The following is a 27,686-nucleotide window of genomic DNA, read 5'->3' on the forward strand; positions in this document are numbered from 1 at the left end:
CAGCACGGTGGCACAGTGGTTAGCACTGCTGCCTCGCAGTGCCAGGGTCCCAGGTTCGATTCCGGCCTCGGGTCACTGTCTGTGTGGAGTTTGCACATTCTCCCCGTGTCTGCATGGATTTTCTCTGGGTGCTCTGGTTTCTTCCCACGGTCTAAAGATGCGCCGGTTAGGTTGATTGGCTATGCTAAATTGACCCTAGTGTCAGGGGGATTGGCAGGGTAAATGCGTGGGGTTACGAGAATAGGGCCTGGGTGGGATTATGGGTCGGTACAGATTTGATGGGCTGAATGGCCTCCTTCTGTACTGTAGGGATTCTATGAAATCAGGATATTGGATTTGATGATCAGCCATGATCATAATGAATAGCGGAGCAGGCTCGAAGGGCCGAGTGGCCTCCTCCTGCTTCTGAACTCTCTGTTTCTATATGATGTCAGCGAGCAAGATAAGCAGCCAATCACTTGGATGAATTCCCACAGGTAGCAAATCAGGCAATTAAAAGCACTTGATCCTTCACTTTCAATTTGACATGTTTAGGTAGCAAAACCAAATGATTGAGTGGATTTAGATAAAAGCCAAAATATTAATGTAAACGAATTTGAAAAAACAATTATTTAAAAATGTGTTTTGTCTTCTCATAATGGAGGAATTTGACATTTGACAATGACATCTTCTCGGGGCCACGGGAGGTGCCTGGCAGTAATTATGAAGATAGTACACCATTAAAAATCTAGTTATGCCTCATTGAACAAGATTATACATTTTCCAAGGGTTTGTATTGCAAGACTAATAGTGTAAGAGTGTATTCTCTTTTTATTCATCCGTGGGACATGGGCGTCGCTGGCTAGGCCAGCATTTATTGCCCATCCCTAGTTGCCCTTGAGAAGGTGGTGGTGAGCTGCCTTCTTGAACAACTGAGTGGCTTGCTAGGCCATTTCAGAGGGTGCAATTGAGAGTTCATAAGACCATAAGACCTAGGAGCAGAATTAGGCCACTCGGCCCATCGAGTCTGCTCCGCCATTCAATCATGGCTGATATTTTTCTCATCCCCATTCTCCTGCCTTTCCCCCATAACCCCTGATCCCCTTATTAATCAAGAACCTACCTATCTCTGTCTTAAAGACACTCAATGACCTGGCCTCCACAGCCTTCTGCGGCAAAGAGTTCCACAGATTCACTACTTTCTGGTTGAAGAAATTCCTCCTCATCTCTGTTTTAAAGGATCGTCCCTTTAGCCTGAGGTTGTGCCCTCTGGTTCTAGTTTTTCCTACGAGTGGAAACATCCTCTCCAGATCCACTCTATCCAGGCCTCGCAGTATCCTGTAAGTTTCAATAAGATCCCCCCTCATCCTTCGAAACTCCAACGGAGTACAGACCCAGAGTCCTCAACCGCTCCGAGTGCAAGAGTCAAGAGTGCAAGAGTCATATTGCTTGTGGCTTTAGAGTTAGACCAGGTAAGGATGGCAGATTTCCTTCCCTAAAGGACATTAGTGAGCCAGATGGGTTTTTCTGACAATCGACAATGGTTTCATGGTCATCAGTAGATTCTTAATTCAAGATTTTTTAAAAATTGAATTCAAATTCCACCATTTGCCGTGGCAGGATTCGAACCCGGGGCCCCAGAACAAATATTTTTAAAATCCTTAATGAAATGAAATATGGATCCCAGAAGGAAAAAAACAGTAAAAAGTGGGGAAGAAGAATACTAGTCTGAACTGGGTCTTGTACATCTTGAAAGGGGACGCCAGCAAAAATAGTGAATTATAAACACTGTCCAAACTAATGTTCCTTTTAGGTAGATGGCCAATAATTAACCCACATTCAAAATTTCTAAAAAAAATTATCAATTCGGTTTCCGTTTGTGGAAATTTGCTGAATGCAATTACAACAATAACTACACTTCAAAAAGGGCTTCATTGGTTGCAAGGGTCTTTAAGATGTCCAGCATTTATTGAATTCAAATTCCACCATCTGCCGTGGTGGAATTCGAACCCAGGTCCCCAGAACGTTAGCTGAGTTTCTGGATTAATAGTCTAGTGATAATACCATTGGGCCATCACCTACCCCAATTTGCTCATTCTCTATTGATTGCAGTCTTGGGGATGGGGGCAGGAAGGGAGGGAAGGGGTCCTCAACAATGGGCAGCTTGGTGGCACAGTGGTTAGCACTGCTGCCTCACACCGTCAGGGACCCAGGTTCAATTCCGGCCTCGGGTCACTGTCTGTGTGGAGTTTGCACGTTCTCCCCGTGTCTGCGTGGGTTTCCTCCGGGTGCTCTGGTTTTCTCCCACGGTGCAAAGATGTGCAGGTTAGGTTGATTGACCATGCTAAATTGTCCCTTAGTGTCCAAAGATGTGCAGGTTGGGTGGATTGGCCATGCTAAATTGCCCCTTAGTGTCCAAAGATGTGCAGGTTAGGTTGATTGGTCATGCTAAATATCCACTTAGTGTCCAAAGGTGTGTGGGTTAGGTGGATTGGCCATGCTAAATTGTCCCTTAGTGTCCAAAGATGTGCAGGTTGGGTGGATTGGCCATGCTAAATTGCCCCTTAGTGTCCAAAGATGTGCAGGTTAGGTTGATTGGTCATGCTAAATTTCCCCTTAGTGTCCAAAGGTGTGTGGGTTAGGTGGATTGGCCATGCTAAATTGCTCCTTAGTGTCCAAAGATGTGTAGGTTAGGTGGATTGGCTATGCTAAATTGTCCCTTAGTGTCCAAAGGTGTGTGGGTTAGGTGGGTTGGCCATGCTAAATTGCTCCTTAGTGTCCAAAGATGTGTAGGTTAGGTGGATTGGCTGTGCTAAATTGTCCCTTAGTGTCCAAAGGTGTGTGGGTTAGGTGGGTTGGCCATGCTAAATTGCCCCTTAGTATCCAAAGATGTGTAGGTTAGGTTGATTGGTCATGCTAAATTGCCACTTAGTGTCAGAGGAATTAGTGGGGTAAATAAGTGGGGTAATGGGGATAGGGTGGGATTGTTGTCGGTGCAGACCCGATGAGCCGAATGGCCTCCTTCCGCCCTGTGGGATTCTACGATTCTGTGAACATGACCTCGGGACAAGCATAGAACAACTTCTGGAACTCCGCGTTATTCTGCGAATGTGCAGACTCCAGTCATTATTGTGCTTGGGCAGAGTAATGACTGCAAATGTTTCACTCTGCGGAACGCTGTGTTGCTGAAGTTGTGTTTGGAAACGTGGAGAGGCTTCGCAAGGCAGTGGCGGCAAAGAAGGCCTGACAACAAAAGTGACCGTGATTGCAAAAAAAAAGAGAGAACGCAGATGTTCTATCGCAGCCAGCGGCCGGTTACACGTGCATCGCTACATTCGACAGCAATAAAATCACCAACACAAGCCGTGGAAAGGACAATTCAATTCTGCAGATAAAAATATCTCCCAGTTTCAAAAAAAATTACATTCTGCTTCGAACTGTTTTACATTCTGAACAAGGTTCGTCAGGGACTGGGCTGGCCTCAGAGGGCCAACAAAAGAGCGTAATTAGCCACATTCTCAAGTTTTTGACATCATAATCGCTTTCGACAGTGACATCTGTGACAATCCCCAGGAGAGTGGAGCAAAACAGTTTGGCTAAACATGTAGACGAAGGAGGATTTAAGCACAACACAGCTGTGGCATTCGGACCCTCAGTTCTCCCCCGCCCCCCCCTCCCCCCCCCCCCACTTCCCCCCTCCCCACTCCAGTCCAGCACGGTTGGGTTGCGCTTAATGATTACAACTGTGAGCATGGCAGCAAAACGGTGAAGCACTTGTGGAACGGCAGACGGGCGGCCTGGCTTGTTTTGGGGTTTCCCATCTTGTCATTCAAGTACTTCCTCTTCTGCTGAAAAAGAAAAGAGAGTGTTACGACGCAGAGGTTAATCCCCGCTTGGCCGCATCCCCCAAAGAGGAATACCTTGCTTCGTAATCTGTTAAAGGTGTTTGAAAAGGCGTGAACTGTTCTTCATGCATGGCTGGAGGTTCATTAACAGAAATACCTGACACTCGCTTTGAGTGAAAGTTAACAAGTTATCAATTTAACCAACCGGGAGCTTTAACTAAACAAGTAACATATCGATTAAAGTAAGATACTTCTGGAATGCTGTTCAAATAAATACAAGGGTTCATTCATCACCCCAAAAAATAATAATAACAGAAATTTAGTCACTCTCAAAAGAAATATACAAACAGGTGTCTTGGCTTTGGAAAATCTCTGGAGTTCTTCTGTCGATTCTGATGTCTGCTACCTCTTTCTGATTTTGGTCCCCTTCGTTAGATAGATGGAGCGTTCTCTAAAGAGATAGGCTAAGCTGGCAGGGAGCTGCTCTTGCCCTCTGTAGGTGTTTAGAGGTGGTAGCTCTTCAGTTGAATTTCAGGCAGGCAGTTGAGTTCCTCTTTTTATAACTGTGATGACCTATGAACTTTCCTACACAAGGATTGGTCTGATGTTGTCAACAACAGCCAAATTCAAATTTGATAGGTTTCTGATAGCTGAGTGTCTTCTTTAAACTGATAGGCTGCCAAAATTCAAAAGCCTGCAAAGTCTGTTACGAAGGCAAACCCTGATGCACGGTCCTTGTTACAAATGTTGCAGTCTGCGTACCCTGTGTGCCTCTGCATTCTAAACGTCCCAGCACTGACACAAAACCACAGGGACCACAGTTCACAAACTCAATTTCACAAAAAGAGGTGGAAGATTTGATCGGAATGAGCTCATGTAGGACTGGATCGCAGGGTCAGTAACCAAAGTGCAAAGATGATCAAGCAAAATCGCGTGGCCTGTTATTTTTGCCGCTGCATTTATCTTCAGTAGATCAATGCCTTATATACCGAGGTGAGAAACATGGGCAGGTGCCTTTGCGATGCTGAGCCAAGACCCATCCGCCAATTCAGGTGGTTAGCACTGCTGCCTCACAGCGCCAGGGAGTCGGGTTTGATTCCGACCTGGTTGCTGTCTGTGTGGAGTTTGCATGTTTTCCTCGTGTCTGCGTGGGTTTCCTCCGAGTGCTCCGGTTTCCTCCCGCAGTCCAAAGATGTGCGGGTTAGGCGGATTGGCCATGCTAAATTGACCCTTAGTGCCCAAAAATGTGTGGGATAGGTGGATTGACCATGATAAATTGCCCCTTCGTGTCCCAAGATGTGCAGGTTAGGTGGATTGGCCATTCTAATTTAACCATTAGTGTCCAAAGATGTGTGGGCTAGGTAGATTGGCCATGCTAAATTGTCCCTTAGTGTCCAAAGATGTGTGGGTTAGGTAGATTGTAAGAAGTCTCACAACACTAGGTTAAAGTCCAACAGGTTTATTTGGTAGCACAAGCCACAGGTTTCAGAGCACTGCTCCTTCATCAGGTGGGTGGGAGTTCTGTTCACAAACAGGGCATATAAAGACACAAACTCAATTTACAGAATAATGGTTGGAAAGCGTAGATTGGAATTAGATAGATTGGCCATACTAAATTGCCCCTTAGTGTCCGAAGATGTGCAAGTTAGGTGGATTGGCCATTGTAAATGTGTGGGGTTACGGGGATGGGGTGGGGGAGAGGGCCTGGGTAAGATACTCTGTCAGAGAGTGTTGGTGCAGACTTGATGGACCAAATGGCCTCCTTCTGCACTGTAGGGATTCTATGATACACTTAAGAGCCTCATTAAGGCCCTTCCACCTTTAACTTTGACCGAGAGAGGAAGGGGGCTGGATGCTCAACTGAGAACCAGCCCTCCCGATTAAATCCCCTCCCCAACTCCAAACAGACCACGAGAGAGGGCACATAATCCACCCCCCCCCCTCCCCCCCACTGCATTTAGAGTCATCCCAGAGGATTATTTCAAAAGTATTCCCAACATAACTTTGAGAAGCTGCATCCGTGTGTACGTAGACAAAAGAACCAAGAAATTAATTTATGGAAAAGTACCAGAAGGGACTTTCTAAATTATTCACTAGTTTCCGATTTAGAGATCAAAGACCTGAGATAGCCCAGTGGGAGATAGAATCAAACTAGTAAAAGTTCGGGATGTTTTTTTTCACAGAAAAGGTGGTCAACAATCAAAATGCTGCAGCCAGGTGACCGACGAATCAGTCCAGTAACTTGGGCAAGGGGAGGCAGTGGCCTAGTGGTGTTATCGCCAGACTATCAATCCAGAAACTCAGCTAATGTTCTGGGGACCTGGGACTTAGGACATGAAACTGAGGCCCCGTGTGGCAGCTCGACTGGATGCGCAGGTTACCGAGGCATTCCTTCGATGAAGAGTTACCCCCCCTCCCAGTGTCCCGACCAAGTGTCCAGCCCTCAATCAACATCGCAAACAAAACAGACAATCTGGTCATTCTCACATTGCTGTTTGTGGGAACTTTCTGCCCGGGAAAATGGCTGCCACACTTCCTGCACTGCACATTAAAAGTATTTATTTTGATTTGATTTGATTTATCATTGTCACATGGATTGGGATACATGATGGTCACTGTCTGTGCGGAGTCTGCTCATTCTCCCCGTGTCTGCGTGGGTTTCCTCCGGGGGCTCCGGTTTCCTCTCACGGTCCAAAGATGTGCGGGTTGGGTGGATTGGCCGTGCTAAATTGACCCTAGTGTCAGCAGATTAGCAGGGTAAATATGTGAGGTTATGGGAATAGGGCCTGGGTGGGATTGTGGTCGGTGCAGACTCGATGGGCTGAATGGCCTCCTTCTGCACTGTAGAGATTCTATGATACAGTCAAAAGTATTGTTTCTTACGCGCTATACAGACAAAGCATAGAGTACATAGGGGAGAAGGAAAGGAGAGGGTGCAGAATTAAGCATTGCAGTCATAGCTAGCATTGGCTGATGTACACTTGGAGACACAGAAACATAGAAACTAGAAGCAGGAGTAGGCCTTTGGGCCCTTCGAGCCTGCTCCGCCATTCATTTTGATCATGGCTGATTGACGTTCAGTGGTCATGAAAAATGCCAGAAAAATGTAAATTTGGGCAGCACAGTGGTTAGCTGCCTCACAGCACCAGTGACCCGGGTTCAATTCCGACCTCAGGTGACTGTCAGTGTGGAGTTTTGCACTTTCTCCCCGTGTCTGCGTGGGTTTCCTCCGGGTGCTCTGGTTTCCTCTCACAGTCCAAAGATGTGCGGATGAGGTGGATTGGCCGTGCTAAATTGACCCTTAATCTCAGGGGGATTAGCAGGGTATGGGGATTATGGGGGATAGGACATGGCTGCGATTGTTGTTGGTGCGGGCTCAATGGGCCAAATGGCCTCCTTTTGCACCATAGGGATTCTATGAAATTGTTGTTTTCTTTTTCTGTCAGTCACTCATTGCAGTTCCCTCACGTTACACTCCCTCCATTTTGGGCACTACCACACTGCAGGCCTCCGAAACAGCTCAAATGGCTTTACAAAGAAACTAAACCCTCAAGAAAATCAGTTTTGTAGACTTTCACTACACATTATGATTTGTCCTTACATGGTTGGGCCTTCTGATAAGTTTAAACAGAAGACATGGTAGTTCCCAGATGTTTTTGAACCCAAGCTCACTCACAATCAAGCGACAGGCTTCAGGCTTCACACTAGGCCGGGTTTCCCTTGGTAAGAAAGTGGAGCAAAAAACCAGGACTTGCACTCCCTTGCAGAAACTAAGATTGAAAAGCATGACCCTAGCAACCGAAAAGAAAACTCCTGCCCAATGAAAGATCCCTTTTGCAGCATCATCGCACAGTTAGAGTCTCCTGAGTGACAAGTCAGGGAAACAGCTGAAAGGGGGAAAAAAGCACAACTCACAGAGGAACCTCTGGAGCTAAACTGCCCCGAGTGCGAACTGTCACCTACACTAACGTCACCCGGTCGCTGCCGTGCGCATCGGTCGACGGGTTTTGCTCGAAGCAGCTTGAAAAGGTGCAGGGCAGCAGAATGCAAACTCCACAACCTGAGGCGAGTAAATCGCTGTAACGCGAAAAGGAATCACAGCGGCAAGGAGGAGGAGGAGGAGGAAGAACAAATGGGAGGGAGCAAAGCTCACATCGTACGGTGCTTGGAAAGGTGTTCATTGAATCCACACAATAACGACAGTGGAGAAGGAGGCCACTCAGCCCATCGAGTCCGCACCAACTCGCCAGCAGAACATCTCACCCAGACCCACCCAAGCCCTGTCCCCATAAACAAACGCATTTACCATGTCTAATCTACTTAATCTATACGTCTTATTACATTAAGCGGCAATTTAGCATTAACAATCTACCTAACCTATTGAGGGGCAATTTAGCATGGTCAATCCATCTAACCTGCACATCTTTGGACACTAAGGGGCAATTTAGCATGGCCAATCCACCTAACCCGCACATCTTTGGACACTAAGGGGTAATATAGCATGGCCAATCCACCTAACCCGCACATCTTTGGACACTAAGGGGCAATTTAGCATGGCCAATCCACCTAACCCGCATATCTTTGTACACTAAGGGACAATTTAGCATGGCCAATCATTCTAACCTGCACATCTTTGGACACTAAGGGGCAATTTAGCATGGCCAATCCATCTAACCTGCACATCTTTAGACACTAAGGGGTAATTTAGCATGGCCAATCCTCCTAACCCGCACATCTTTGGACACTAAGGGGCAATTTAGCACGGCCAATCCCCCTAACCCGCACATCTTTGGACACTAAGGGGCAATTTAGCATGGCCAATCCACCTAACCTGCACATCTTTGGACACTAAGGGACAATTTAGCATGGCCAATCCACCTAACCTGCACATTTTTGGGCTGTGGGAGGAAGCCGGAGCACCCGGAGGAAACCCACGCAGACATGGGGAGAACGTGCAAATCCCACACGGACAGTGATCCGAGGCTGGAATTAAACCTGGATCCCTGGTGTTGTGAGGCAACAGTGCTAACCACTACGCCACTGTGTCCTTACCAAAAAAATCCAAACAAACTGAGGAATGAACCCTTGAAACTTTATGGGTTGTTTACCCAGAAAAATAAAACAGGAACATGGGGAAATAAGAATAACGGTCCAAACTGACTTTTTTCCCTCTGAGTATGGCTTAGTTCCAGGATGATCTCTTTTTTTAATGTCTTTATCACCTGTCTTGACTATTTAGACACACTTGTCTTACACATTCCACCAGACAGTGGTCCTACAGTCTTCCCTTTTATGGATGGGCTAGGCCCAGGCCAGCCCGCTTGCCCCACTTGAGGCCTTTCAGGGCCCTTTCCCACACGACCTCAATTTTCAGGCTGGGGAGAAAAGAGTTCAGGAGCAGGGTGAAGCCTAGAAAGACACCAGCCCGGGTCTTGGCTGGGAATGGATGGTGGAGGGGAAGGGTGGGGTCTCTCCTTCAGTGGACTTCTTTGGGTGCCCACCTCCCCACGGTCTGCCCCTCTGTGAGTGCTCCTTCTCCCACCCCTCCCTGGATTCGACATAAAGTTACGCTCCTCTTGCCCCCTTGGCCTAAGTGTGAGACCCCTGCATTTACCAAGTCCAGGATCCTGGGACTTCAAATTAGGCTGCTTAGAATCATAGAATCACTACAGCACAGAAGGAGGCCATTCGGCCCATTGAGTTTGTATCAACTACAATCCCATCCAGGCCCTATTCCCGTAACTCCACATACTTACCCTGCTAATCCCCTAACACTAAGGGGCAATTTAGCATAGCCAATCCACCTAACCCGTACATCTTTGGACACTAAAGGGCAATTTAGCATGGCCAATCCACCTAATCTGCGCATCTTTGGACACTAAGAGGCAATTTAGCATGGCCAATCCACCTAATCTGCACATCTTTGGACACTAAGAGGCAATTTAGCATGGCCAATCCACCTAACCTGCACATCTTTAGACACTAAGGGGCAATTTAGCATGGCCAATCCACCTAACCTGCATATCTTTAGACACTAAGGGGCAATTTAGCATGGCCAATCCACCTAACCTGCACATCTTTAGACACTAAGAGGCAATTTAGCATGGCCAATCCACCTAACCTGCACATCTTTAGACACTAAGGGGCAATTTAGCATGGCCAATCCACCTAACCTGCATATCTTTAGACACTAAGGGGCAATTTAGCATGGCCAATCCACCTAACCTGCATATCTTTAGACACTAAGGGGCAATTTAGCATGGCCAATCCACCTAACCTGCACATCTTTAGACACTAAGGGGCAATTTAGCATGGCCAATCCACCTAACCTGCATATCTTTGGACACCAAGGGGCAATTTAGCATGGCCAATCCACCTAACCTGCACATCTTTGGACCAAGGGAGGGAACCGGAGCACCCAGAGGAAACCCACGCAGACATGGGGAGAATGGGCAAACTCTACACAGGTAGTGACCCGACGCTGAAATCGAACCTGGGTCCCTGGCGCTGTGAGGCAGCAGTGCTAACCACTGTGCAATCGGATTACGAGTCCAGTGACAATACCACTGATGCTAGTGTTGAAAGCTTTACAATGTTGAAGGTGTGATTTAATTGCAAGTTACTGTAGTTGAGGAAAATAGTGAGTGATTTGACCCGAGATCGACATGGAGATTATCATGAATTTTGGAATCATTCCAAAACATTCTTTAACTGAAGCTTCCAGGAGAAGATTATTGCTGGTGAATGCAGAGGTAAGGTAACTGAACCATCCATCATAAAAATGAAACTTCTGCTGCTTAATAACATTGTTGCCAGGTAACCAAACCTTCAGTGACTCCACGCTAAACCTAAAATGCCTTACTTAAAGTTAAACAGAATCACAGAATCCTTGCAGTGCAGAAGGAGGCCATTTGGCCCATTGAGCCTGCACAGCCTCTCCAACAGAGCATCTTACCTAGGCCCTATCCCTCTAACGCCATGCATCCACCCTTGCTAATTCCTTTAACCTACATTTCCAAGGGGCAATTTAGCATGGCCAATCCACCTAACCTGCACATCTTTGGGCACTAAGGAACAATTTAGCATGGCCAATCCACCCAATCTACACACCTTTTTGGACACTAAGGGGCAATTTAGCATGGCCAATCCACCTAACCTACACATCTTTGGACACTAAGGGGCAATTTAGCATGGCCAATCCACCTAATCTACACACCTTTTTGGACACTAAGGGACAATTTAGCATGGCCAATCCACCTAACCTACACATCTTTGGACACTAAGGGGCAATTTAGCATGGCCAATCCACCTAACCTACACATCTTTGGACACTAAGGGGCAATTTAGCATGGCCAATCCATCTAACCTACACATCTTTGGACACTAAGGGGCAATTTAGCATGGCCAATCCATCTAACCTACACATCTTTGGACACTAAGGGGCAATTTAGCATGACCAATCCACCTATTCTACACACCTTTTTGGACACTAAGGGGCAATTTAGCATGGCCAATCCACCTAACCTACACATCTTTGGACACTAAGGGGCAATTTAGCATGGCCAATCCATCTAACCTACACATCTTTGGACACTAAGGGGCAATTTAGCATGACCAATCCACCTATTCTACACACCTTTTGGACACTAAGGAGCAATTTAGCATGGTCAATCCACCTAACCTACACATCTTTGGACACTAAGGGGCAATTTAGCATGGCCAATCCACCTAACCTACACATCTTTGGACACTAACGGTCAATTTAGCATGACCAATCCACCTAATCTACACACCGTTTTGGACACTGAGGGACAATTCACCACGGCCAATTCACCTAGCCTGCATATCTTGGGACTGTGGGAGGAAACCTGAGCACCTGGAGGAAACCCACGCAGACATGGGGAGAATGTGCAAACTCCACACAGACAGTCACCCAAGGCCAGAACTGAACCTGGGTCGCTGGCGCTGTGAGGCAACAATGCTAACCACTTTGCCACCGTGCCCCCTTTGTCTCCCACGTAAGTGGAAACATCTTCTATACATTGACTCCTGGTGAAAAAATAGTAGAAGATCGTTTCCTTCAAAAATCACTTGTAAATCTATCGTTCGCATAGCAATGGGAAAAAACGTCAAAGCTTTATTCATTGACTATTCAGGAAAAGCAATGAGGGAGTGAGAAAGTATCGGGGGTTTGGGTGGGAAAGCCTGGCAGAGAGAAGCCTTGAAAAGTGTAGGTGAGACAGCAAGGTTCTGAGAATTAGGCCACAAGTACCAGAGGTCCATCATTCAAACCAGCCTCCCATCTTTGAATCAGTCTATGCTTCCCGCTGCCTTGAAAAAGCAGCCAGCATAATCAAGGACCCCACGCATCCCGGGCATACTCTCTTCCACCTTCTTCCATCAGGAAAATGTTACAAAGGTCTGAAGTCACATACCAACCGACTCAAGAACAGTTTCTTCCCTGCTGCCATCAGACCTTTGAATGGACCTACTTCGCACTAAGTTGATTTTTCTCTACACCCCAGCTATGACTAACACTACATTCTCTTCTTTCCCTCTCCCCTTTTTTTAATCGTGTCACATTAACACTGCAATGAAGTTACTGCGAAATCCCCTCGTCGCCACACTCCGGCACCTGTTCAGGAACACTGAGGGAGAATTTAGCATGGCCAATGCATCTAACCAGCACATCTTTCGGACTGTGGGAGGAAACCGGAGCACCCGGAGGAAACCCACACAGACACGGGGGGAACGCGCAGACTCTGCACAGACAGTCACCCAAGCCGGGAATCGAACCCGGGTCTCTGTCGCTGTGAGGCACTGTGGCTACTCTGCCACCGTGCCACTCAATGTAGAATCATGGAATCCTACAGTGCAGGAGGAGGCCATTTGGCCCATCAAATCTGCAGTGACCACAATCCCACCCAGGTCCTATCTTCACAACCCTATGCATTTACCCTACCTAGTCTCCCTGACACTAAGGGGCAATGTAGCATGACCAATCCACCTAACCTGCACATCTTTGAACTGTGGGAGGAAACTAGAACAGCTGGAGGAAACCCACGCAGACATGGGGGAAATGTGCAAACTCCACACAGACAGTGACCCAAGCCGGGAATCGAACCCGGGTCCCTGGTGCTGTGAGGCAGCAGCGCTAACCACTGTGCCACCGTGCTGCCCTATGTACTCTCTGAATGGTATGCTTTGTCTGTATAGCGCGCAAGAAACAATAATTTTCACTGTATCCCAATACTGTGTACAGTTCTGGTCACTCTATCATAGAAAGGATATTATTAAACTAGAAAGAGTGCAGGAAAGATTTACTAGGACGCTACCGGGACTTGATGGTTTGAGTTATAAGGAGAGGCTGGATAGACTGGGACTTTTTTCCCTGGAGCGTAGAAGGCTGAGGGGTGATCTTATAGAGGTCTATAAAATAATGAGGGGCATAGATCAGCTAGATAGTCAATATCTTTTCCCAAAGGTAGGGGAGTCTAAAACTAGAGGGCATAGGTTTAAGGTGAGAGGGGAGAGATGCAAAAGTGTCCAGAGGGGCAATTTTTTCACACAGAGGGTGGTGAGTGTCTGGAACGAGCTGCCAGAGGTAGTAGTCGAGGCGGGTACAATTTTGTGTTTTAAAAAGCATTTAGACAGTTACATGGGTACGATGGGTATAGAGGGATATGGGCCAAATGCGAGCAAGTGGGACTAGCTTAGGAGTTAAAAAAAAGGTGGCATGGACAAGTTGGGCCGAAGGGCCTGTCTCCATGCTGTAAACCTCTATGACTCTATGTGACAATAATAAATCAAATTCAATTAAAGAAACCGGAGCTTCCAGAGGAAATCCACGCAGACACGGGGAGAACGTGCAGACTTCACACAGGCAGTGATCCAAGCCGGGAATCAAATGAAACCAGAGGACACACTGAGGCGCGCTGCCCCTTCCCGCACGGCATCCTCGCTGAAAGACTGGGCCCGGACTGGCGTGGCTGACAGAGGCAGGTGTCAGAAAAGCTGCGATTAGGCCGAGGGTTGGAAAGACCTCACAAGAGGCAGAATGCTCGAGTGCCCGCTCCAATTAGCCGACAGTAACGATGATCGACAGCGGCTGTGGAGGAGTTGGCACGGCAGACTGTGCCACCCTTGCGATGGAAAGAGGGTTGGCACGCTTGTAAGGGGGAATCAAGAGGGAGAAAAATCAACAAAGGATATTCTTTTTTTTAAAAAATAAACCTTCTCAAGTGGAAGGGCACGAATCAAATCATTCTGCATCGGTAACAGAGAAACTGTCAGAATGAGCAGATTATAATTCGGAGTCATTTAAATTTTTAAATAATTTTATTACAAATTTCCATGCCTTGCAATTTTTTTTCATCAGAATTTCTCACTGTTGAGGCAATTTGACCCCAAAAATACTATTAATAGTCAGAGAATTCACCAGTAGCATTTGGCACATGTTAAAATTGAGGCCAGCAGACCAGAGTTATACTGACAGGCCTGTGTCCTGTTCTAACCAGGGCCCTGCACATGCTCAGACAAGCTCTCTGCTCATTCATAGCCTCCAGAGAATCATTGAATCCCTACAGTGCAGAAGGAGGCAATTCGGCCCATCGAGTCTGTACCAACCACAATCCCACCCAATCCCTATCCCCACAACCCCCTGACACTAACGGGCAATTTAGCTTGGCCCAATCCACCTAACTTGCACCTCTCTAGACCGCAGGAGGAAACCGGAGGAAACCCACGCAGACGCGGGGAGAACGTGCAAACTCCACACAGACGGTGACCCAAGCCGGGAATCGAACCTGGGTCACTGGCGCTGTAAGGCAGCAGTGCTAACAACTGTGCCACCCACATCAGGCATCAATCTGGGCAACATCGGGCCTTGGACTTTCCCTGGGAGCAGAAATCCCTGCCCCTGCAACCCACCCCCCCCACCCCTCCACGCCCTACCATTGGAGTTTCCGACCAATCAGAGGCCAGCAGTTCTCTGTCATAAGATGTTGTGTGTGGATGGCTAGGTCTCATGAAGAGGTTGTGTTATAAAGTATAGTTTAACTTGTCTAGTTTAACATTAAGTGTATATTAGCTAGAGAGAGAAACAGTACAAGGCCTAAGCTCTGGGTTATCTCCATGCTTACCTCTACACACGTCTCTGTCTGTCCAGTTACGTGACTACCCTCGGGACTCGGGTCATCCGGTTGTTACATCACAGTGTGGGTGGCATTGTAGCCAGCCGCACATTAACCCCTTCTATGCCAAACTCTTACAGTCCAGTCACCGAGGGCCATCAGCGCCACCGGGAGTGGTGGTGACTGCAAGTAATGCGCCCACCAAAGCCCCAGGATTGACAAGGGAGCCAGTCTATATATTAGCTGCCCTTACCCAGGTCTGGCCTATATGTTACTCCAGAGCAACAGCAATGTGGTCTGGGGAACATGTAGGCCAGACCCCTGAACTGACCTCTGAAAGGGTCGAGGCGGACACTCAGTTCAAGGGCAATTAGGGATGGGCAATCAACGTTGGCGGTGCCCGCATCCCGTGAGTGAATTTTTTTATTAAAGGAAGCGTCGTTTTGATTGGCGGCACAGGCTCAAAGGGCTGCATGGCCTACTCTGGTTCCTATTTCTCGTGTTCTAACCCCGCGTCAGCTTCTGATGGGAGAAAATAACTTTCTAAATCTTTGGCACAGAGGCTATAAATAACAGCCAACCTTCTGATGAAAATAAGCCCTGATTCTCGTCACAAATTGACGACAATAACTTGTCACAGAAGAGAATAATTTATTCAAGAGTAGAAAAAGCCGGAAACTCTCGCCTTTATATTTTTACAAACGACCATTATTTATATTTTAAGCAAGCACTCCAGCACAAACTCAAAACCAAGAGTTTCCAAATTAAGCAATCTTTAAATTTATAATGAATAGGTGTCGTCTTTTCTTATTTGTTCACTGTTGTTTTTTAGATGCATTTTACATGGGCGTATTATTCATCCCTATTTGCCCATCCCTAATTGCCCTCCATTTCAGAACACCATAAGACATAGGAGTAGAATGAGGCCACTCGGCCCATCGAGCCTGCTCCGCCATTCAATCATGGCTGATATGATTCTCTTCCCCTTTCTCCTGCCTTCTCCCCGTAACCCTTGATCCCCTTATTGACCAAGAACCTATCTATCTCTGTCTTAAAGACACTCAGTGACCCGGCAATGAGTTCCACAGATTCACCACCCTCTGGCTGAAGAAACTCCTCCTCATCTCTGTTTTAAAGGAGTGCCCCTTCACTCTGAGGCTGTGCCCTTCAAGTTCTAGTCTCTCCCACTAGTGGAAATATCCTCTCCACATCCACTCTATCTAGGCCGACCAGATGGATTTTTACAACAATCGACAATGGTTTCATGGTCATCATTAGATTTTTAATTCTAGATTTTTATTGAATTCAAATTTTGCCATCTGCTGTGGCAGGATTCGAACCCGGGTCCCCAGATCTTGTTCTGGGTCTCTGGATTTTTTTTCTATTCATTCTTGGGAGATGGCCATCGCTGGCTGGCCAGCATTTATTGCCCATCCCTAGTTGCCCTTGGAGGGCAGTTGAGAGTCAACCACATTGCTGTGGCTCTGGAGTCACATGTAGGCCAGACCAGGTAAGGACGGCAGATTTCCTTCCCTAAAGGACGTTAGTGAACGAGATGGGTTTTTACGACAATCGACAATGGTTTCATGGTCATCAGTAGGTTCTTAATTCCAAATGTTTATTGAATTCAATTTTCACCATCTGCCGTGGAGGGATTCGAACCCGGGTCCCCAGATCTTATTCTGGGTCTCTGGATGTTTTGTTTATTCATTCTTGGGACATGGGCGTCGCTGGCTGGTCAGCATTTATTGCCCATCCCTAGTTGCCCCTGGAGGGCAATTGATAGTCAACCACATTGCTGTGGCTCTGGAGTCACATGTAGGCCAGACCAGGTAAGGACAGCAGATTGTGAATTTGAATTCGATAAAAAATATCTGGAATTAAGAATCTACTGATGGCCATCAAACCATTGTTGGAAAAACCCATCTGGTTCCCTTGAGGGAAGGAAATCTGCTGTCCTTACCCGGTCTGGCCTCCGTGTGACTCCAGAGCCACAGCAATGTGGTTGACTCTCAACTGCCCTCTGAACAAGGGCAACTTGGGATGGGCAATAAATGCTGGCCGGCCAGTGATGTCCATGTCCCACGAATGAATAAAAAAAAAATCTCTTTGAGAGGTGACGTGGTGATTTAAGCTGAGGATCACCACACCTCAGGCAAGGGGCAAGGTTGAGAAGGCGGGGCCTTCATGAATCACCTCTGCCGCTACGGGAACTCGTACATGTTTAAAACTGAGGTTGGGATAGATAACATTTACAAATCAGCAGGCAATCCGTGAATTGTATTAACATCTATTTCTCCACTTAATCTGCGCCCCACAGCTTTACAGAAATTGGACCTTAATAAATTGTTTTATTTTAAATCGGAGCTTTATTCACTGTCTGTTACAAAGGATGAAAGCCAAGTGGAAAGCTGTAAAATTGAGATATCCACTTTCTCGCAGTGCGTGGTTATAATTGGGACTGCCATTGTGGTAGAATCGCATCAGAATTGCAGCAACAGCTTTTTGACTACGGTTCCGGAATGTGCTTTTCCTTGTGTTAAAGACAAACACCTTCTGAAGCATTCTCCGCTGTGAATGGGCCTGCTTTGTCAGCGAGTCACTGAAGGGCCAGAATTACAGATCAAGAACATTTGTTGCATAAGATCATAGAATACCTACAGTGCAGAAGGAGGCCATTCGGCCCATCGAGTCTGCACCGACCACTTCCCACCCAGGCCCTATTCCCATAACCCCACACAGTTACCCTAGCTAGTCCCCCTGACACTAAGGGGCAATTTAGCATGGCCAATTCGCCTAACCCGCGCATCTTTGGAGTGTGTGGGAGGAAACCGGAGCACCCGGAGGAAACCCACACAGAAACGGGTGTGCGGGTTAGGTTAATTAGCCATAATAAATTGCCCCTTAGTATCAGGGGGATTAGGACTGTAAATATATGGGGTTATGGGGTTGGGATTATTGTCGTTGCAGGCTCGATGGGCCAAATGGCCTCATTCTGCACAGTAGATTCTATGATTCCCGCAATTTCAACATTCCCTGCAAAAGATTCATCCAATTCTGTGGCATTAATTCTGACTTATTTGATGTAGGCAGAAGTGTAAAGATAACGTCACTGGACTGATAATCCAGAGGCCCAGGGTGGAATTTTCCCATCTCACCCGCCACGGGAATCCTAGCGGGCGGAACAGGACTAGGCAAAGGTCCGTTGACCTTGGGTGGAATTTTCCAGAATGGCGCGAGCACAGCCTGAAAATCCAAACCTCCCCCACCCCGCTCCTCGGGCTAATTTTCTGGAACGTGGGTTCAAATCCCACCATAGTAGCTGGTAGAATTTTAATTTGATTAATAAGTCTGGAATTGAAATCTAGGGCGGGATTTTAAGACCTCGCTCGGGGAAGGCTCAGAAAATCCCACCCAAGGCCAACAGGGAATTCCATTTTGCAAGCCAATTCCGGGGCGGGCGAGGTGGCAAAATTACAGCTCTAGTCTCAGTAATGGTGACCATGACAACTTTCAGGGCGGCACGGTGGCACAGTGGTTAGCACTGCTGCCTCACAGCGCCAGGGACCCGGGTTCGATTCCCGGCTTGGGTCACTGTCTGTGTGGAGTTTGTACTTTCTCCTTGCGGGTTTCCTCCGGGTGCTCCAGTTTCCTCCCACAGTCTGAAAGACGTGCTGGTTAGGGTGCATTGGCCGTGCTAAATTCTCCCTCAGTGTACCCGAACAGGCGCCGGAGTGTGGCGACTCGGGGACTTTCACAGTAACTTCATTGCAGTGTTAATGTAAGCTTACTTGTGACACTACTAATAAAAATAGCGGAGAAGGAAAGGAGAGAGTGCAGAATGTAATGTTACAGTCATAGCTAGGGTGTAGAGAAAGATCAACTTAATGCGAGGTAGGTCCATTCAAAAGTCTGATTCCAGCAGCGAAGAAGCTGTTCTTGAGCCGGTTGGTACGTGACCTCAGACTTTGTATCTATTTCCCGACGGAAGAAGGTGGAAGAGAGAATGTCCAGGGTTCGTGGGGTCCTTGAGTGTGGAGACTCCGCACAGACAGTGACCCAAGCTGGGAATCAAAGCCGGATCCCTGGCGCTATGAGGCTGCAGTGCCAACCACTGTGCCACCGTGCCACCCCCTAGTAGGACGCTAGGTAAACACATCTTTTTTTTTTGTCTTCAGCAAGTACAGGCTGAGCCAGAATTTGCGGAGGCCGGGTTCACACCGTAACTGAATAAACATTGACCTGGTTTGGTGACCTCAGGCATCCATAATGCATCGATCTGCTTGAGACAACTGCGGTGGAGGTTAACAGGAGGTCAACACGTTTTACTGGAGGCAACAAAGCTGCCGAAGATTTCCAATCTGCTCTTATCCCAACCACTACCCAGAGCACAATAAGCTTTCTGTTCACGGGGCTACCCATGCTGTCACTGAGCAGTGAAAGCCTCCTACCTAATGGACCTGATGAAGTTCTGGGGTCCTTGGCGGCTCTGTTGCTCGAGCCTCAGTGAAGCTGGCACAATAAACCCGAGGCACAGAACAGATGAATCAACTCTGGTTCCCACTGAAATGAGTGGGCAGCGTACAGTGTACAGCCCCTCGCTGTGGCACGGTGGCACAGTGGTTAGCACTGCTGTCTCTCAGTGCCAGGGACACGGGTTCAATTCCCGGCTTGGGTCACTGTCTGTGTGGAGTCTGCACGTTCTCCCGGTGTCTGCGTGGGTTTCCTCCGGGTGCTCCGGTTTCCTCCCACAGTCCGAAAGACGTGCTGGTTAGGGTGCATTGGCCATGCTAAATTCTCCCTCAGTGTACCCGAACAGGCGCCGGAGTGTGGCAACGAGGAGATTTTCAAAGTATCTTCATTGCAATGTTAATGTAAGCCTACTTCTGACACTGATAAACTTTAACTTCATCATCAACCCATTTGGTTCATTAATGTCCTTTAGGGAAGGAAATCTGCTGTCCTTACCCAGTCTGGCCTACCAGAGCCACATCAAAGTGGGTGACTCTCAACTGCCCTCTGAAATTGCCCAGCAGGCCATCAGTTCAAGGACAACTAGGGATGGGCAACGAATGTTGGCCCAGCCAGCGACGCCCATATCCCATGAAATTTAAAAGGTTAAGGGGTAATTTGATCAAAATTTTCAAAGTATTAAGAAGTACTGGTAAGATAGATAAGAATAGGGCACGGTGGCACAGTGGTTAGCACTGCTGCCCCACAGCGCCAGGGACCCGGGTTTGATTCCAGCCTTTTACCCAACCGCCATGCTACTCTGTCAAAAAATAGGAAAATTCCACCTGGCATCTTCTTGTGATGACTTCAGCCAGGCTAATGAGGTTGTCTTGCGAGAGTATGAACTGTCTGATGAATCCTAATTGATGGTTAAATCAGGGAGCCTCATGCTCCCTATTTAAAGCAGGTGTGTCAGATTCCCAGTCTGCATTCAGCAGGGAGCAACTGGAGAGCTGGCTGTGTACAGATGTATGATGTAAATAAAGTAACTCGGTGACGGGACTTCCGCCTCCGTGGAGTTATTACACTTCTTTTATTTGTTCGCAGGGTACGGGCGTGGCTGGCTACGCCCAGCATTTGTTGCCCATCTCTAATTGCCCCTTGAGAAGGTGGCAGTGAGCTGCCTTCTGGGGCTGCTGCAGTCCCTGTGGCGTAGGTGCACCCACAGCGCTGTTAGGGAGGGAGTTCCGACCCAGCCACAGTGAAGGAACAGCAGCGACACAGTTCAGAAGGAGAAACCCTGTGTATCACCCTCTTGCATCTGTTGATAAGGAAAAAAACACAGCTTCAGCAGCTGGCAATGAAGTTTGATGGTAAATTGGGTGAAAATAAAGTTAAGAGAAACACAACATGTAGTGTTTGGGTCTAGTTCTTCTATCTGACCGAGGGCTATTTATATTCCTCAGTTATTTGGCACCTTCCTGATCTGGAAAGTGGAATGTCACGAACTAATATTTAAAGAGACAATTAAACTCAACGCCATGCAAGAGGTGAGTCCTCGATAGGGCACAATTTTCCAAGTCACCTCTTTGTAAGCCAGCCCAATTTTCTTTTGTGCCAGGAGGCCGCAAATGAGATTCTAGCGTGCAGCAACTGTCCACCTTCAGAGACGATGGTTTATGCGCCAAGGAAGTTCAATGATTTTGCCACTCTGAACCATAGAACCATAGAAAATTACAGCTCAGAAACAGGCCTTTTGGCCCTTCTTGTCTGTGCCGAACCATTTTATGCCTAGTCCCACTGACCTGCACTTGGACCATATCCCTCCACACCCCTCTCATCCATGAACCCGTCCAAGTTTTTCTTAAATGTTAAAAGTGACCCCGCATTTACCACTTTATCCGGCAGCTCATTCCACACTCCCACCACTCTCTGCGTGAAGAAGCCCCCCCTAATATTCCCTTTAAACTTTTCTCCTTTCACCCTTAACCCATGCCCTCTGGTTTTTTTCTCCCCTAGCCTCAGCGGAAAAAGCCTGCTTGCATCCACTCTATCTATACCCATCAAAATCTTATACACCTCTATCAAATCTCCCCTCAATCTTCTACGCTCCAGGGAATAAAGTCCCAACCTATTCAATCTCTCTCTGTAACTCAGCTTCTCAAGTCCCGGCAACATCCTTGTGAACCTTCTCTGCACTCTTTCAATCTTATTTACATCCTTCCTGGAACTAGGTGACCAAAACTGTACACAATACTCCAAATTCGGCCTCACCAATGCCTTATATAACCTTACCATAACACTCCAACTTTTATACTCGATACTCCGATTTATAAAGGCCAATGTACCAAAGGCACTCTTTACGACCCTATCCACCTGTGATGTCACTTTTAGGGAATTCTGTACCTGTATTCCCAGATCCCTCTGTTCAACTGCACTCTTCAGAGTCCTACCATTTACCCTGTACGTGAAACATTGTAAGAGGCTGAAAAATCCATTCCTCCAACAAGCCGTCCTTGCCACGGACGCTGCAATGTAAATCACAAGGCCATCGAATAGATACCACTGGGTATTCACACAAGGCCTGACGAAGGTTTTAGATACAGCTCTTGGAGCTAAAGGGATGGATCATCAGACTGTAAGATATAGGAGCAGAATTAGGCCCTTCAGCCCATCGAGTCTGCTCCGCCATTTGATCGAGGCTGATAAGTTTCTCAACCCCATTCTCCCACCATTTCCCCGTAACCTTTGATCCCCTTACCAATCAAGAACCTCTGTCTTAAATACACTCAATGACCCGGCTTCCACAGCCTTCTGTGGCAATGAATTCCACAGATTCACCACCCTCTGGCTGAACCGCATACAGAATTATGGGGATAGGGCCTGGGTGGATTGTTGTAGTTGCAGGCTTGATGGGCCGAATGGCCTCCATCTGCACTGCAGGGATTTCTATGATTCTAAAAAATTCCTCCTCCTCTCAGTTCTTTACTCTTGAGGCTGTGCTCTCAGATCCTCGCCTCTCCTACTCATGGAAACATCTTCCCCACGCCCACTCTATCCAGGCCTTTCAGTATTCTGTTAATTTCGATCAAAGGATATGAGGTGGGAGGGAGCAGGAACAGGTTACTGAGTTGGATGGTCAGCCATGATCATAATGAATGGCGGAGCTGGCTCAAAGGACCGAATGGCCTCCTCATAGAATCATAGAATCTACAGTGCAGAAGGAGGCCATTTGGCCCATCGAGCCTGCACTGACAACAATCCCACCCAGGCCCTATCCCCATATCCCCACATATTTCCCCTCCTAATCTCCTTGACATTAAGGGGCAATTCAAGATGGCCATTCAACCTGACCTGCACATCTGTGGGAGGAAACTGGAGCACCCGGAGGAAACCCACGCAGACACGGGGAGAATGTCCACACAGTCACCCGAGGCCGGAATCGAACCTGGGTCTCTGGCACTGTGAGGCAGCAGTGCTAACCACTGTGCTGCCCTATTGCCCATACCTCCTGCTCTTATTTTCTACGTTTTTACTTCCTTCACTTTCCTCTCTCGCTCACCTCATGTCAGCCACCCTAACTCCACAATGCAACTCAACCCTCTTGTCTTGCCCATTGCTCATTGCTGAGCCAATGTCGCAGATTTTCACATCCCTCTTGGGAAAGTCTTTCAAGGTGGCCTTGAAACTCCTGCGAGATCTCCAGGAAAAATATCCTTCAGTCAGTGACTCGTGAGGTACCGCAGGGATCTGTGCTCGGACTCCAACTGTTTTCACATTATGTATTAATGATTTGAAGAGGGAACTGAATGTATTATCTCCAAATTTGCAGATGATACAGAGTTGGGTGGGAGTGCGAGCTGTGAGGAGAGATGCTTCAGTGTGATTTGGACAGGCTGAGTGTGTGGGCAACCGCATGGCAGATGCAGCATAATGAGGATAAATGTGAGGTTATCCACTTTGGTAGCAATAATCGGAAGACAGATTATTATTTAAAAGGGTGTAAATTGAGAGAGGTGGATACTCAGCGAGACCTTGGTATCCTTGTGCATCAGTCTCTGAAAGTAAGCGCGCAGGTACAGCAGGCAGTAAAGAAGGCAAATGGTATGTTAGCCTTCATTGCAAGAGGATTTGAGTATAGGGATAGGGATGTTTTACTGCAATTGTATAGGGCATTGGTGAGGCCACACCTGGAGTATTGTGTGCAGTTTTTGGAGTTTTTATCGAAGGAAGGATGCCCTTGCTATAGAGGGAGTGCAGCGAAGGTTTACCAGGCTGATTCCTGGGATGGCAGGTCTGTCATATGAGGAGAGACTAAGTCAGTTAGGATTATATTCACTGGAGTTTAAACAAGTGAGAGGGGATCTCATAGAAACGTATAAAATTCTAACAGGATTGGACAGGTTAGATTCAGAAAGCATGTTCCCAATGGTGGGGGAGTCCAGAACTAGGGCTCAGAGTTTGAGGATAAGGGATAAACTTTTTAGGACTGGGTGAGAAGTCTCACAACACCAGGTGACTCACCTGATGAAGGAGTAATGCTCCGAAAGCTCGTGATACCAAATAAACCGACTCACCTGATGAAGGAGCAGCACTCCGAAAGCTCGTGATACCGAATAGACTTGTTGGACTTTAACCTGGTGTTGTGAGACTTCTTACTGTGCCCACCCCATCTCCACATCATTTTTTAGGACTGAGGTGAGGAGAAATTTCTTCACCCAGAGGGTGGTGAATCTGTGGAATTCACTACCACAGAAAGTAGTTGAGGCCAAAACCTTGTGTAATTTCAAGCTATAATTCTTGGGGCTAAAGGGATCAAGGGATATGGGGCAGGAGGGGGGGGGGGGATCAGGATATTGAATTTGATGATCAGCCATGATCAAAATGAACGGCAGAGCAGGCTTGAAGGGCCAAGTGGTCTACTCCTGCTTCTATTTCCTGTGTTTCTATGAGCCACCCATCTTCCAACTGGTGCAGATGATCCAGAGACATCTATGCTTGGGAAAGATTATTAACCTTAGTTACTTAGCTTTCCTCAAGTGCTCTGGCATCAAGAAGTGTGCCTTCCTATTTTATATTCAGAATGTAGTAGATATGTTCCCTCATACCTGCTCTATGTGGTCCAGATCTCAATGCAATATAGAAAAATATGGGTTGGTTTACTCCTCTGCCCCACACCCAAGCCTGTTCACCATTCACGAGGCACAAGTCGGGACTGTGATGAAATACTCTCCACTTGTCTGGATGAGTGTAGCTCACACAACACTCAAGAAGCTCGACGCCATCCAGGACAAAGCAACCCACTTGATTGGCAACCCAATCACCACCTTAATCATTCACTCCCTCCACATTGGCAGCAGTGCGTACCAACTGCAAGATGCACTGCAGGAACTCACCAAGGCTCCTTCAGCAGTATTTTCCAAACCTGTGACCTCCACCATCTAGAAGGACAAGGGCAGCAGAAGAAGAGGAACACCACCACCTGGAGATTCCTCTCCAAGTCACTTGCCATCCTGACCTGGAAATATTTGATTTGATTTGATTTATTATTGTCACATGTATTAGTATACAGTGAAAAGTATTGTTTCTTGCGCGCTATATAGACAAAGCATACCCTTCATAGAGAAGGAAAGGAGAGAGTGCAGAATACAGTGTTACAGTCATAGCTAGGGTATAGAGAAAGATCAACTTAATGCGAGGTAGGTCCATTCAAAAGTCTGAGAGCAGCAGGAAAGAAGCTGTTCTTGAGTCAGTTGGTACGTGACCTCAGACTTTTGTATCTTTTTCCCGACAGAAGAAGGTGGAAGAGAGAATGTCCGGGATGCGTGGAGTCCTTAATTATGCTGGCTGCTTTTCCGAGGCAGCGGGAAGTGTAGACAGAGTCAATGGATGGGAGGCTGGTTTGCGTGATGGATTGGGCTACATTCACGACCTTTTGTAGTTCATTGCGGTCTTGGGCAGAGCAGCAGCCATACCAAGCTGTGATACAACCAGAAAGAATGCTTTCTATGGTGCATCCGTAAAAGTTGGTGAGAGTCGTAGCTGACATGCTAAATTTCCTTAGTCATCTGAGAAAGTTAGAGGTGTTGGTGGGGCTTTCTTAACAATAGTGTCGGCATGGGGGGGACCAGGACAGGTTGTTGGTGATCTGGGCACCTAAAAACTTGAAGCTCTCGGCCTTTCTACTTCATCCCCGTTGATGTAGACAGGGGCATGTTCTCCTTTATGCTTCCTGAAGTCGATGACAGTCTCCTTCATTTTGTTGACATTGAGGGAGAGATCATTGTTGCCGCACCAGTTCACCAAATATATCGCCGTTCCTTCACTGTCACCGGGTCAAAATCCTGGAACTCCCTCCATAATGGCATAGTGGGTGTACCAGCCACACATGGACCTCAGGAGTTCCAAAAGGTGGCTCTCAACCACCTTCTCAAGGGCAGGCAGCGACCTTGCCAGCGACGCTAAAATTTCACGAACTAAGATTTAAAAATAGCTGAGAAATCTCGGTTGGCAGGTCTTGCATCTCAGAACTCAAAATTAGCATTTTTATTCATGCATTGGTGGCCAATTGCCTGAGTGTGATTGTTGCCTTGCCTCGGAGGGTTTGTATATATCTGCAAGCATGGCGTTGATTATTGGACCTCCTGCTGAAGTCAACACGTTACATGGAATGTCACGGTCTTCTTTCAACTGCTACAGGATCCAAACCTATCACAATCTAATGGACAGCGACAAGCAAGTTGTCTGAAGCCACACTTTGAAAAGTGGAGCAAACATTACATGGCAGCCAAAAAGAAAGTCCCAGCAACATTTTATGTTTGGCTCTTGGGAGCACAAGATTGAAGAGTTTTCCAAGTGGTTCTTGTGCGATGTGGAGTAATACGCTGCCAGCTCTATATGTTAGAAAGCAGAAGCAAACAGCTGGGAGAACAATATAAATCATATCCCTGGTCGAAGCCACCATGAATTTCAAAATGGTCGCATTGATTATCGCTGTATTGGCTTCCCCGCTCTGCATGGAAGGGTTGCACCAGTGGACAGTCAACCAACAACAGTGGCACAGTGATTAGCACTGCTGCCTCAAAGACCCAGGGACCCGGATTCGATTCTGGCCTTGGGTGACTGACTGTGTGGAGTTTCCACGTTCTCCCCCCTGTGTCTACGTGGGTTTCCTCTGGGTGCTCAAGTTTCCTCCCACACTTCAAAGATATGCAGATTAGGTGGACCGGCCATGCTAAATTGCCCCTTATTGCCCAAAGATGTGTAGGTTAGGTGGATTTGCCATGCTAAATTGCCCCTTAGTGTCCAAAGATGCGCAGGTTAGATGAATTGGTCATGCTAAATTGCCCCTTAGTGTCCCAAAATGTGTAGGTTAGAGGGATTAGCAAGGATAGGAGGATGGACCTGAATCGGTGCAGACTCGATGGGCCAAATGGCCTCCATCTGGAGGTTAGGTGGATTAGCCATGGTAAATGCATGGAATTACGTGTGTAGGGTGAGGGAGTAGGCCTAGGTAGAGTGCTTGTTTGGAGGATCAGTGCAGACTCGATGGGCCAAATGGCCTCTTTCTGCACTGTAGGGATTCTTTCGTCTACAATAGCTATGATAAATACAGTTTGACGGGTGAAGCTCGACTCCACTCACATCCAGCCTGAGTCACTGAGGCAGGCTTTGGATCTTGGCTCTGGTTTCTTGCTCATTTTTGCTACTGTTGTCTCTTTGTTCTTTGCTGTACACGGCAGTGGGTGCACATTTGGTTCTAGTCCAGGCCAGGCAGATGGTACTCCAGCCAAACTCCCTCTTCAAGCAGCTGCTCCAATTCCTACATAAAATGAGCTTGGATAGTCTTAATCCCACTGCCCGACAGATGCCAGGCACAATGCAACACAACCGCCAAAGCTAACACAACTGGCACTCACTCAACAATAACAGTCCAAGTTATCTGCACAGGCTTCACAGGTACTTAAACGGCCACAGTGGTGCAGACCTGAGCAAGGACGCGAACAGACTGAACACACAGTCACAGCGACGGAAGGGGAATTGTTCCTTGTGTCTGCCACTTTGCTGAACAGGCTGGGGCGGCACGGTGGCACAGTGGTTAGCACTGCTCCAGGGACCCGGTTTCGATTCCCGGCTTGGGTCACTGTCTGTGCAGAGTCTGCACGTTCTCCCCGTGTCTGCGTGGGTTTCCTCTGGGTGCCCTGGTTTCCTCCCACAGTCCGAAAGACGTGCTGGTTAGGTGCATTGGCCGTGCTAAATTCTCCCTCAGTGCACCTGA

The 27,686-nt window shown here is 47.5% G+C and overlaps 1 protein-coding gene across 7 annotated transcripts in view; it reads right to left on the reverse strand.

Moving 5' to 3' along the window:
• Positions 1–3,345: 3,345 nt before the first annotated feature.
• LOC144480539 (CD276 antigen-like) overlaps positions 3,346–27,686 on the reverse strand; it is a 307,579-nt gene continuing 283,238 nt past the window's right edge. For 6 of the 7 annotated variants that reach the window (XM_078200108.1, XM_078200110.1, XM_078200107.1 and 3 more), the window contains exon 8: positions 3,346–3,827. In XM_078200108.1, the coding sequence (XP_078056234.1) occupies positions 3,805–3,827 (23 nt within the window). In that variant the 3' untranslated portion in view covers positions 3,346–3,804. The remainder of the gene's footprint in view (positions 3,828–27,686) is intronic. The other variant, XM_078200112.1, reaches the window with a different exon arrangement.

This window comes from Mustelus asterias, chromosome 29 (genome assembly GCF_964213995.1).
Source record: "Mustelus asterias chromosome 29, sMusAst1.hap1.1, whole genome shotgun sequence".
NCBI classification, from domain to species: Eukaryota; Metazoa; Chordata; class Chondrichthyes; order Carcharhiniformes; family Triakidae; genus Mustelus; species Mustelus asterias.